The following is a 13,237-nucleotide window of genomic DNA, read 5'->3' as shown; positions in this document are numbered from 1 at the left end:
AAATTATAGAATTATTTTGACTTTTCCTTGGAAGACTTTAAGCCTAACATGTACGAGTGTGTATTTAGAGGCAAACACCTTAGTGTGGGTATTACTGTCTCATGACAGCATCTAGTTTTCATATGTTTCATATGTGAACTATTTTTAGAATGCGACAGAGGAATGTACGGTGCATCCTGCAGTGAAACATGTGGGTTTTGTTTTAATGATACACAATGCCACCATGTCAACGGTTCTTGTTCACATGGATGCTCTGCTGGATACGAAGGGGATGTTTGTAAGAAAGGTTAGATACTTTGAAGTACAATGCACTTAAAGGTAATTGCAATAATATGTTAAGTTACCTAACCTGTTTATAGTTTATATTCTGATGTCTTTACAATAACAGATAATTTTTGTCTGTGTTTTTGTCCAAAAGTAAAGCTAAAAGCTAATAGTAATCACACTCAGACTCAGGTTTGAAAACAAATGTACATAACAATAACTTCCATCATCTTCTGAAGCCTTTTTAAAACTTTTTTGGCAGAATGTGACGGTGGGAGGTATGGCTTGAAATGCAATCAAACCTGTGGAAACTGCTATGATGGCACTGACTGTCACCATGAAAACGGTACCTGTTTAGATGGGTGTTCTCCTGGATATACAGATTCTCTTTGTAAGACTGGTAAGTAATTATCCTGTTGTTGTAGAAGACGCCATTTCTTTAAGTATGAAAGTTTCTAATGAACATATTGTATGTATTCTTTTTTTTCACTTTTTTGGTAAATCTGCAAACAATTTGATGAGACCATCTAATATTGTCCCATACCAACAAAAAATAATTTTAAAAAACATGAATTATACTTATTCTTTATTTTGAAGAATGTAGCGGTGGAACGTATGGTTATAACTGCAATGCAAGCTGTGGTCATTGTCTTCGCGATACACAGTGCAATAATGTTAATGGTAGCTGCTTAGAGGGATGTTCAGCTGGATATAAAGGGGTGCTTTGTTCTGAAGGTAATTTATATTGTACATGTAAGAACATACAGCAGAATCAAAGTACAGTTAAAAATTATTTGTCATTCATAAAAAGAACCCTGACTGCTGATAAACCAATTATTCAGATCATTATGTCTGTTAAACTTAGAAAATCATAAATAAAACATGAAAAGACTGTCAAGATCATTAAATCAAGAAAATATTTGATGTATCTGACAAAAAAATTACCTGAGGTCATAGGATTAAATCTAATTGTTCTGTTATGTTTGATAACATCCTATGATCTACAACTGAATTTAGTGTAACAATCTCTAGAGATGGTTTTGTTTTCTTGAATTAAAAAAGTAAGTCCATCTTCAAAAAAAAGGTTTATTTGCCCTCTTCCTACCAACTGACTCGTAATACATTTTAGGACACGATACTTTTTCTTTTTATTCCTCTTATAACGTCAATAAATATGTTGAAAAATTACGGGAAAAAACGAGTCAGGAATGACAAACACTCATTATTTTAAAAATGGCCTATCGAACAGTTATATTTTGCCTACTTCACTAGAATTATTAGTAATTAACACTTTGAAACTTTTTATTCCAGAATGTGAAATCGGCTTGTACGGATATAAATGCAATCAGAGCTGTGGACAATGTCTAAATGGTTCTCACTGTCATCACATCAACGGATCATGTTTAGAAGGGTGTTCAATTGGGTATAAGGAACCTCTCTGTGAAGATGGTAAGTAATTGTGATCTTCAGCTTATGAAAAAGCAGGCCAAAAGAAACTTTAAGTATGAATAAGCTAGTATTATCCATATCTCATAATTACCGAGGGGTGGATGAAGTTTTCGAGAAAATTTAGTGTTTATGTTTGAAAAATAGGGGTATTTAGATGATTTCGTTTAGTGCATGATATGGGAAATTAAAAAAAAAGTATATGATTTAGGAAGGGTTTACAATGATAGAATCGGATATTAAGCTTGATCAATATAAAGTTCTTATCAATTTTATCGATTACAATAAATCAAAGGCTTTGAAATGTGAAGGTTTTTTTAAAATGCTAACATCGAAATTTCATATAGCTTCGTTCTTTTTCTAAGAATGTGATGGTAGAATGTATGGTGAGAACTGCAACAGAAATTGTGGGTACTGCTTGGACGATGAACAATGTGACCATATTAACGGTACTTGTTTACAAGGATGTTCGATTGGATACAAAGGATTGCTTTGTACTAAAGGTAAAATGTGAACAAATCATATTTATAAGCCCGAGGCTTATTCAACAGAGCGAGCGCTCGCAAACATTTCTGTTTTAATAATTAGGAATTTTGGCAAACACTGGCGAACCTTCGCTCTGTGCAAAAGACATCTGATTTAAAAAAGGACCACCAAAAATTTGTAAGAGTAAAAAGTAAGTGTCAATGTGTTTTTAACAGAATGTGACGGTGGAATGTTTGGTCCAAACTGCTACCAAACATGTGGAAACTGTCAGAGTGGGAGTCAGTGTCACCATATTGACGGCAGGTGTTTAGAAGGAGGATGTGCTGATGGATTTGGGGGATCCCTTTGTAGACAGCTATTACAAACTGAAGAAAGTACGCTTCCAATAGTTGGAGGATCATTCGCTGCTATTGTTGTTGTATTCGTTGTTATCATACTTGTTGTCATCTTTATTAAACGGTAAGTTGATTAATAGAAGAAATATTAAAGTATTTGTGCATTACAAAGTGTAATGAAAAATTGTCATCTATCTCATCAAAATGTTAATTATGAATGATAAACTTGTGTGTGTGTTTTTTAAAACTGTTATTGTAATATCATTTTTATTGACCTTATAAATATCACACCCATGTAAGGCCATAATCCTTTCTATTGTTAAAAAAGAATATCGATATTTCTATCTTATCTCTATTATTTTCTCACGTCCACTTCCAAGTGTCTCCACGTCATTATATTTTTGTTAAGTGGTACCTTTTAATAAGAAATATGAGCAACTACAGAATCTTTATAATTAATACAACTTTCTCAAAAGGTCGCGGACTTTCAAAGGGACTGATCAAGAGACAATGAAGATCAATGAAGAAATAAACATATCAGGTATGAGGAAAACATACGTCAAATTTAAATGACTTTTTGACCTTATCAAATAAATTGGTTATTCTATATCTGTAATGTCAGAATCGTGACGCAATCAATTTAATACGCATGCAATGATTTTATTTTTAAAATTGAAGCATCATCAAAGAAAGAAATGACTGGGTTTACAGATATTTATGAGAATACAAAAGGATTATCGCAATTCAAAGAGAAAAAAATAAATTCCGAAAATTCCAAAAAAACGGGTCAAGATGTCAGATCAGGAAACAATGAGCGCGAAGATGATATTGACAACGACGAAAAATTACATGACGAAAATCCATATGGAGATTTCTATTTAAATGAGGAAACAATCCCAGATATAGATATTGAAAAATTGGAGAATGTAATAAAGGAGAAAAGGAAAAATGAAGACGATGGTTTTAAAAGGGAATATGCTGTAAGGAAAATTTTAAAATATGAATTATATACATTTAGGAAAGAGATGCAACTGATGAAAGTACAGTGTATAATGATTTGTTCAACAGGCCATGCCATATGGTGAGAAGTACGCTTGTGATGCTGGAAAGCTGCCAGAAAACGTGCCGAAAAACAGATTCAAGACCACATTTCCATGTATGTTAAACCATTCCTCATGTTGTTCCTTTAGATGAATCTATGTGGAAATAGGCATTTTCGAAACAATGTCAATAATGCCTGTTAAAATTAATGGTGCTAAGACAATATGTCAATATTGACATCATGAAATCCGCACTTAAAGATTTCGTCAAGAATTTGCATTCTGCTTTAATTCTAATAATTGATAATTATAAATGATTATTTCCAGATGACCATTCAAGAATCATATTGTCAGATAGCCAGTCTGACTACATCAATGCTAATTATATTGACGTAAGTAGGATTAAATGGAACTTTATCCCACTGAATATATATGATTGATTATAATTGTTGTTTTACGCCAACTCGACAATATTTCGGCCATATTTTGGCAGCTGATTGAATGTATGTTTTTTTTATTAAATTATTAAGGATATTCAAACCTTATAAAGGGTATTGTAATTTTATCATTTTATGTTTTCGAAATACTTTTTTAGAATAAATATAATTAAGCACAGAATGTCTTTGAAAAGAAAAGCAGGATTAATGTTATGCAACATTGCCATATATGAATATTCTAGGGTCAATCATAATCCTCTTCAATCAATTTAGTATTTTATTTGAAGAAAAAAATGTAATAGCAGTTAAATTTCAATACTTTTCATTGCCGAAAATTCTCCTTTTATTTTCAGGGCATTGCCAAGTCAAAAGAATTTATTGCAGCACAAGGTACGAAACTTTTGGAGTACTTTTTACAAAAGAAATTGCCACTTGTTGTAATTCTTTTAAATTTATTATTCTATTTAAAATTGTGATTGTAAACATTTCTTAAAATATCTTTTAAAAAGATAATAAGCGTTTAGTACACATATGATGTTATAAGCAAAATGTAATTCAAGATTAAGTTCTTTTATAAAACGGGCACCTGCTTATTTATATTTCCATTGTCTTTGTGTTGACATATTATACTGCTTAACAATGATAATACAATAGGTAATCGTGTTAACATAATTGTTTCTTTGTACAGGACCTCGACAGAACACCATAAAGGACTTTTGGACCATGATATGGCAGGAAAATGTTGCCCAAATAATCATGCTGACCAACCTCAAAGAAAGCAGTAAGGTAGGGTTTTTTTTCTGCACATTTTGTTAACAAAATATGTTCAAAGATTTGTTGAACAAAATCTGATAACGATAAACCTCATTCATTTGAACTCGATAAGACACAAGCAACCTTTGATATTTAAGAATCGTATTAAAAATCATACTCAAAATTTAATACGAACAAATCATAAGGACTTCCAACTCTCTCTTGCATATCCCTGATATTTGAGATATGGATGTTCGAGACATAAAAGTTCAATTGTTTAATTGAAAATTATTCATTTATTCAATTTACAAAAAAAAAAAAATCATTTATAAATCAGGCGAAATGTTCCAAATACTGGCCAGATCTGTATCAGTCTACAACATTCGGTGTCATCTCGTTACTGGCGGAAGAGGAGCAAATCTACGCCAATTATAAAATCCGGAAATTTAGAGTAACCCATAAAGTGGTAAGTACTTATTAAGTGCTTGTCTTATATTTAGATATGAAATAATATATACGAGGGTTGTTCGAAAAGTTTGTGGACAGCTGTCATATCTTTTTTGTTTGACGTCATATGTTATCCAAATTTGGTAGAAATATTTTTACAATAAATCCAAATGATTCATATTAATTTAAAAAAAAAATATTACGATTTATTCAAAACTTATCAAGATTTTAAAACTGAAAAAATCGGATCGCGGAGCAGGTCAAAATTTAGTAAGTTTCAAACAATACACTATATAATGTCTGTAGTCATATTCTCTGTAAAGTGGAACAAAAACGAAAAGAAAACTTAAAAATTCAAATTAAGAATTGTTACATCGATTCGTATACCAAATTATGGCTTTAGATTTTGCTTTGTTGAAAAGAAATCAACTTGAGAAGATAGGTATTCCTTCTTAAAAACGACAAAAATGATGACGTTTTAGAACATCACGGAGCAGCAGAAAACGATGCAATTTTGTGTTTTACCCAGGAAAAACCCTGAATGAACTCTAAACATGTTTGAGGAATCAAGAAAATATGTCACAAGCGAGTTGTGCATATGTATAAAAATAGTTAATATAGGCAGCATTCGAGTGACAGAGACTCTGTATCTGATAAGGACAATCTGCGAAGATACGGTGTAAAAATCTGAGCAGAAACTTTAAAAAGTTGGAACGTCAAGGAAAGACATAGACGCTTCAGAGCTGCGTATCCTCTTAAAGCAGAGTAACGTAATAAAAGAAATTAAAACCTTATCAAAGGGAATTATACATCGAGAGCAATTCTTAAAATATATTTCAAGTATTAGAAAAAGGATTTAATGAGTGGGCATTGGATTATACAGTGTGAAATATGTAGAGATAATTTTTTTTTAGAAATTCTTGACGCTAGGCTTTGACGATACATTGCCGTTAAGTGTGTTCCGCCCTTAAAAACATGTTGATTTTAAAATGTAGTAAATTGATTTCTGTTAAATCGAATGGAATGAAAATTCACACACCAACAAAACAAATATTTTTACATATTATATTGTGCTTATTTTAAATTTCTAATAAGTGATATAACGAAGATTGATATCGTCCACGAACTTTTCGAACAACCCTCGTACAATACATTCTGAAATACTTTAAAAAAAAATAAGATTGAAAACAAGGGATGAAACTGTCCATAAAAAGTTTTCATTTTATTGATTTTTGTAATTATATTTTTATGGTCAATGATGAATGAAACCTTTATTGAAACCTTTATTCAAATAAAATTTTTTTATGGAATTCTTCATGTAGTTTTTGCATTAAGCAATACAATATGACATTTTAAGTGAGCAACATATAAATTAAAATTTAATGAATTGGCATCACAGTGTTTGGTAAATATTGCAAATCAAAGCAGTAAAGATATCATTTTTGAAGAGCATGAAACTCATGTGAAAAAGAAAATTACATATTAATTTATTAAATATGAATATATGCTATATTTCTTGTTGAGGGTTTAACGCCGTCAATTATTAAATAATAACATAAGGCAATCGAATTCATCTTTTATCATCAGCATAAAAAATCTCGCATTGTGACCCAGTACCACTACACTGCCTGGCCGGATCATGGGATTCCGGAACCGCTCTGTCTTGTAGTATTCCATGATCACGTGACAAGGACGACGGATCAACAAAATACTGGCCCCAAATTAGTTCATTGCAGGTTATTTATATTTAATTGATATTGTTTACCGTACATTTTCATTGTGCTGAAGAAAAAAAAATGTTTCTTTGGAATTTCTTATATAAAGTGCTTATTAATCTTATATTGTAAAGTAATGTAATATAATCTTATAATGAAAAAAATGACTTTAAAACATTTTGAAATAGATCATAAAGTATCTTTGAAGAAAGAACATCGTTTAAAAGTGTCTTTTTGTTTCACCCTGATGACCTTAGCGCGGGGATAGGGCGCACTGGGACTTATATTGCATTAGACGCTTTATACAAACCGGGAAAATCAGAGAGGAAAGTCAACATCGCGGAATACGTCAAGAAAATGAGGGAAGGCAGAATGAACATGGTCCAAACTTACGTATGTAAATTCCAAACGAAATTGAAGTTTGAGATAATCATTTCGTTTTATCTGTCCCCATTGCAACAACTATAGCAATGTAAATATTGTTAATTTTAATCATGACTCCAAAGATTAATAATTATTTTAAAGCAAACATTAATCGATCTTATAACTTAGGAAATTTTTTTTATAATTTCTTAAAATAAAAATGTCAAAGTTCGTACAAACCACTGCATTTATATGTTATTGTTTTTACTTTTTAAGAAAAAATCATTGAAACGTACAGTGTAGCATATACCAAGAGAAAATTTTGAATATTTAAATTGAATAATTATAAAACATTACAGACACATTATTCTGCTTTATTTCTCTACCTTCATAATTCTGAAACACTTCTGACAAATTCATTGCAATTGCATGTTACATGTACTTTACAAGCCTTAGTATTTCAATGGAGCAAAACAGAATATTATTAAATTTTCCAATTACAAAGGAAAAGGGTTTGTTAACATGCTCATACCCGAAAGCACATTCTTTAAAAAAAGAAAATATAACTCATTAAAATGCATGTTGAATTAATGAACTATGCTAATTCTGATTTTGGTGTTTGGTATGTGGACGTTACAGGAGCAGTATAAGACTATTTTTCTCGCGCTTGAAGCAGTGTTCAAAGCTCCAACATGTGTCCTCACCAAACCTGAATTTACAAGGAAGGCAGAGTTAATGATCCTGGATAAACCAGCCAACGAAAGCGAACTAAGAAAAGAGTTCCAGGTTCTTTTAACGTTATTGTTTTTACAATTTTTAAATTAGTTTTACGTCTACTAAAACAAACTGGACAGTATTTATTTTTAGTTTGGTTCCATGTATAGCTATAGGTCAATTAAAATCAAAGCTTAAAGAACCCCGAAGATATAGTTGACTTGATTAATTTATGTTTACACTTATTTTTGTAGAAAATTTTGAGATAGATATCTATATTTTTAAGAAATTGAAACCTTTCTTTGTTTTTGTCCGTTTTATTCTATTTCACTACTTTAAATCTCATTCTTATTCAATTTCGAATTTAAAAATATTAATCTATGCTTTTTTGCTTGTTCAAACATGATTTTAATTTGGTTTTCATGAAAAAATGAATCATCTGTCTTTAACTTACATATTTAGAATCTCCTAAGAGTGAGGCCCAGATACACGGAAGCAGCCTACAAATTTGCTATAGAGAGCAGCGGAAGTAAACTAGGTGTTCTTCCACGTAAGTTATCCATACGTTAATGAAAATACTACATATGCATTTACTTATTATATGCATAACGGTTCTCTCAGATTGATAGTTTATATGCAAATGTTGAACCATAAAACCCCAAATTTTGCACCCTGCATATGAACGGAATATGGAATTGTTAACATAGGAAAGTTGACAAAAGAAAAGCTTGTTTGTCTTGTTTGCCATAAAGTTAACGATGAAAAATATTTTTTTTTTAATTTGCTTCTTAGGCTACAAAGGAAAATAAGTAAACACTATTTTCCCTGTGTAAATTTAAGAATATTCCCCTTTTCAAGATCAGTATACAGTGTTCTCGGCAATATAAAAAGAAATCTGTTCATGTATAGCAGAGGACTGGTGAACATGTAAACTTGTCAATATTTTAACTTGTCGCCATTACAGTGCATCAACCAATTCGGTAACAAAGATGCTGCTTCATTTATTTTTTGTTAATTGAGTATAATCTTTTGAGTTATGCACTTACTCAGAGATGTGGTTCTATACAAAGTAAAACTTCTCAATTCTAGTTGACAAGTATCGCCTGTTCCTGTCATCAAGTGTACCAAAACGCGGGAACTACATCAATGCCATTACACTTCCTGTATGTAAATGTTTATTTTGCTTAGCAATTGATTAAAATGAGTTTTAATTGTAAGAAATAAAAGTACATAACAACTAAATCAATCCTATCGATATCTGAATGAAAGTACTTCAAATGCATGCAATCTGTCGGAAAAAAATAACTTCTCATAAGTATCAATATTAATTAATATCTACAGTGCTGAAAAATTAAACCATATTTGCAATGAATGATACATGTAAGCGAAGTTATGTAGAGTGTGATTTACAAAAAAATGCTCTTATATTGACTTAGCTTATTTCTCTTTTTCAGTCCTACACCATGAACAAGGCATTTATAATAACACCTTATCCCCAAGCAGGGGACGCTGTAGATTTTCTGCGCCTGCTCACTGACCACGAATCAGATGTTGTCATATGTATGGACCCCCTAGCAAGAGTTGAATCAGTGAGTATTTAAATCTTATAACTTGATTTCAGTCATACAAATGTTTACAAATAAGTTAATGTTCATTTTGATTATCACTGTCATATGTAGACAAAGATGTGGCTACCGGCTGCCAACAGTAAAAAATCCGTCTCTCCATTCACGGTAAATTGTGGACAGGAACAAGTCACAGATATCAAATTTTCAACAATCAACATTATCCAAGAAGGGGTAGGTAATGAACTGGTACGTTTACATTTTGAAATATGTTTGTAACTCCATAGATTTTGAAGCATCCGTTTAAGTTGTCGCTCTCTCTCTCTTTCACTAGGCAAATGACGAGGGATGTTCCGTGTCGATTTCAGAACCAAAAGGAAGCTTGAAAAAAGCAGAAAACTCACAGGCGACAATACAGATGTTACATTTAGTTTCATCTGCACTTCAAAGTAAAACTGAGGGCCCCATTACAGTAGTCAGCAGGTAAAGAAAATAAATCGTAAAACATCGAAAGACATCGCAAATGAAAATTTATTATGGGACAATAAACAAAAAAAAACCAACCTTAACGCGATTTCGTTTTATCACGTCCAAATATGTGTCTCTTATAATGGAATGTATGCATAAAAAGTGCAGGCACATTTATATCCTAACTTAATGAATATTCAGTAAAAACAACAATTATATACGGATATTGAAATATTTTAGATTATCAATAATGGAGCAGCCCTATACGGAGTTGCCGTGTTTCTGTTCTGTGCTTAACACATTATAACAGATGTTTAATTATCAGTGACGGGGCAGCCCTATGTGGTGTATTTTGTACCGTGTTTAACGGACTACAACAGATGTCTATGGATATTGATATTTTTTAATTATCAGTGACGGTGCAGCTCTTTGTGGAGTATTCTGTGCTGTCTTTAACACACTACAACAGTTGTCTATGGACGGGGAGGTGGACATTTTTACTGCCGTCCGTCAGCTACAGATAAGGCGACCGGAACTCTGCTCCACTCTGGTAACCTTTTAAATAAATACATCGCCTAACCTCTAAAGGTAGTCCGATCCTCAGGTATATAAAATAAGCAGTTAAGTAATCAAAAATACTCATAAAAGTATCTCTGAATCTACAAAGTTATGTAAATTTATCCACAATATTTCTTTAAAGTTATAGAATAAAGTTAATCATATTATATAGGGCAAATTGTCAAATCTCCAATATTTTTTCAGAAAAAGCAAATTGGAATATTAGGATTGCATTTTCTAATTGTATATTGATCAGGAAATATATTTTAGGTTAAAAAACGATAGGTATCCAGACATTCAGAGAAATACTCATGATTTTCATACTTATTTGGTACTTTTTGTGTTCTATTTCCGTCATGTATTCTACGAGGGTTGTCCGTAAAGTTCGTGGACAACATTAATAATTACTGACAAACATTGATAATATATTTGAAAAACTATTATTTTCATTCAATCCATGTTTCATTTTATTAACATGCAAGTTTTCAACAAAAACAAACCACAATTTCATGAGATTAAAAAAGGACATACACTCATACCCGGATCATTAAAATGAAAATTCTTGACGTTATCCGACGTCAAAAGCATAACTGTGCATGTAACTTTTCTCAACATAGTCACCGTTTAACTCAATACATTTCTTATGTCGCTAAAACCACTCATAAATATGTGAACAAGATGTTCAGGTTTTACACGTAAAATAATGTATTTAACAATGCCTGTCTCATATCCTGTAATCATCCAACCTCTGTCCACGTAAAAACGATTTTATTTGCGGAAATACGGTTAAGTCACGTTATGAAAGTCATTTTTACAGCACTGCAATCTCGGAATGATGGTTTTCCTTCACGCATGTAATCCTATAAACTGTTCCTTCAGTCCGAAAATATTATATGCCACTTAAATACTAATGACAGCTTCTTTTACTATGTTTTCCCGATTGTTTACAAAATGTATTGGTCTCTATAGGTGTTTATCCGATGTCTAAGCAGAATTTTATCACTGCTCACTGCTCCACCTATTCCGAAAACGTCCTTTTTTTGGAACAATTCTATTCTGTCTTAATAAGTTCTAACTTTGATTGCTCAGCCATTTTACAACTTTCAACTTTCAAATTTTGAATGTTAGACGTGATAGCTTCTGTCAACTTCATAATGTAAAATTCATCCAGATTTCCGCAGAATTTTATAAAATACAAATGAAATTTATAAAGTGATAATTTAAATTTTGTGGTGCTCCGGGTCTCCATTCCAAGTATAATTATGAAGCCATAATTGAAAATAAACATTTGAAATTTTATATTTTTCAATTTACATTTAGTAAAGGATTAGAAATATGCTAATAGAAATAATACACAGTGTAAAAGGCTTTTGCTATCATTGCAAGACGCCACAAATCCATCTCATTTCATATCACGCTACATGTAATAATCATGGGTATGTAAGGCTGTATTCAAGAAAATCTTATGTCTCTAAAACTGTATTAATTTTTTCTCCTTTTATATGGTACAGATATAAACTTTTATAAGACCCATTCTAAGACTCCCAATGAACTTGCATCTTATAAAGATGAATAAAATGAAAATTGTTGCATGAAAAAATTTCATTTTAAAGCTTCATTTTCATGCATTTCAAATCAAATACTAATTTTTGAGCTATCCTTCCTGGCTGAGGATCGTATATCCTTAACTTTTGATACAGTGCATTATTGATTTCCTTTTTGAAGCTTCATTCTGCAATAATGTGTGTTGTCATTCTCAGATATATTTTTGATCATTTTTATTGTTTCTTCTTATATAAATATATACATCTCCCGTATACATTTGATGCCATACATTGTTGATTTCTTATCTGATTATGCATTTAGAAATAATACATTTATATGCTGGTCAAATTGAAATCTTTTAATGTTTTTTCTGTTTATTAAGGAGGAGTATATGATGATCTACAATGTTGTTCTGGACTACATCCGGGTACAAGAGGAAACATCAGAGGAAAATATTTATAGCAACCAATGACAACATTCTGGAATGAAATGTTCATGACTTTTAAGGGAAAATTACTTGTATGAAGACCAAAAGTTGATTTGATTTGCAATTCAAAAACTATAGTATCTATTTTTTATTATATTGCGATAACATCTGTGTTCATCTAATGACTAACGTGCATTAAATCAAAAGTAGCAACGCCTTTTATTGTTTAACTGGCTTGAAATTAGAATAATTACTTTCATGTAATTATATTTTTTTTGCTAATATTTGTATTACTACTACATTGGTTATATGAAATAACTGATGCATTTTCAAATGAATACTTTATGTTGATAACTTTTTCAACTGCATAACAAAACACATAAATATTATCTTTTTTTGGTTTAATTGAAATAAAGATTCTCCATTCTTGAAAACACAACAGGGAAAGCATGTTTTCTTTTTTCAAGGCAATTTTGATTATGTTTCTTTGAAAGTCCAAAAACATCAATCGTTGATTGTAAATTTTGTAATTATTGCAGTTAAGGATTTCCATCCCTAATAGGACCAAAAAATCTACCCTTAAATGTCCATTAAGTACATGATACTCTGATATCATATTAAAGCATTTTATAGTAGAAAAGGATTGCCCACGAGAAAGTTTAAAAAAATTATTA

At 31.2% G+C, this 13,237-nt stretch overlaps 1 protein-coding gene across 1 annotated transcript in view; it reads left to right on the top strand.

Moving 5' to 3' along the window:
• LOC134270382 (uncharacterized) overlaps positions 1–12,618 on the top strand; it is a 43,744-nt gene extending 31,126 nt beyond the window's left edge. Inside the window, exons 14-36 of the mRNA XM_062752622.1 lie at positions 149–286; positions 527–664; positions 862–999; positions 1,576–1,713; positions 2,076–2,213; positions 2,412–2,655; positions 3,008–3,072; positions 3,210–3,511; positions 3,600–3,687; positions 3,899–3,963; positions 4,362–4,398; positions 4,697–4,794; positions 5,099–5,227; positions 6,796–6,944; positions 7,181–7,316; positions 7,926–8,072; positions 8,463–8,550; positions 9,090–9,163; positions 9,455–9,589; positions 9,680–9,799; positions 9,900–10,048; positions 10,448–10,583; positions 12,519–12,618. Of these exons, the coding sequence (XP_062608606.1) occupies positions 149–286; positions 527–664; positions 862–999; positions 1,576–1,713; positions 2,076–2,213; positions 2,412–2,655; positions 3,008–3,072; positions 3,210–3,511; positions 3,600–3,687; positions 3,899–3,963; positions 4,362–4,398; positions 4,697–4,794; positions 5,099–5,227; positions 6,796–6,944; positions 7,181–7,316; positions 7,926–8,072; positions 8,463–8,550; positions 9,090–9,163; positions 9,455–9,589; positions 9,680–9,799; positions 9,900–10,048; positions 10,448–10,583; positions 12,519–12,608 (2,942 nt within the window). The 3' untranslated portion in view covers positions 12,609–12,618. The remainder of the gene's footprint in view (positions 1–148; positions 287–526; positions 665–861; positions 1,000–1,575; positions 1,714–2,075; positions 2,214–2,411; positions 2,656–3,007; positions 3,073–3,209; positions 3,512–3,599; positions 3,688–3,898; positions 3,964–4,361; positions 4,399–4,696; positions 4,795–5,098; positions 5,228–6,795; positions 6,945–7,180; positions 7,317–7,925; positions 8,073–8,462; positions 8,551–9,089; positions 9,164–9,454; positions 9,590–9,679; positions 9,800–9,899; positions 10,049–10,447; positions 10,584–12,518) is intronic.
• The last annotated feature ends 619 nt before the right edge of the window (positions 12,619–13,237 follow it).

This window comes from Saccostrea cucullata, unplaced genomic scaffold (assembly GCF_032062105.1).
Source record: "Saccostrea cucullata isolate Sc308-1 unplaced genomic scaffold, CSIRO_AGI_Scuc_v1 ctg3337, whole genome shotgun sequence".
NCBI lineage: Eukaryota > Metazoa > Mollusca > Bivalvia > Ostreida > Ostreidae > Saccostrea > Saccostrea cuccullata.
The sequence above is the reverse complement of the archived record's forward strand: the minus strand, read 5'-3'. Positions and strand labels throughout refer to the sequence as shown.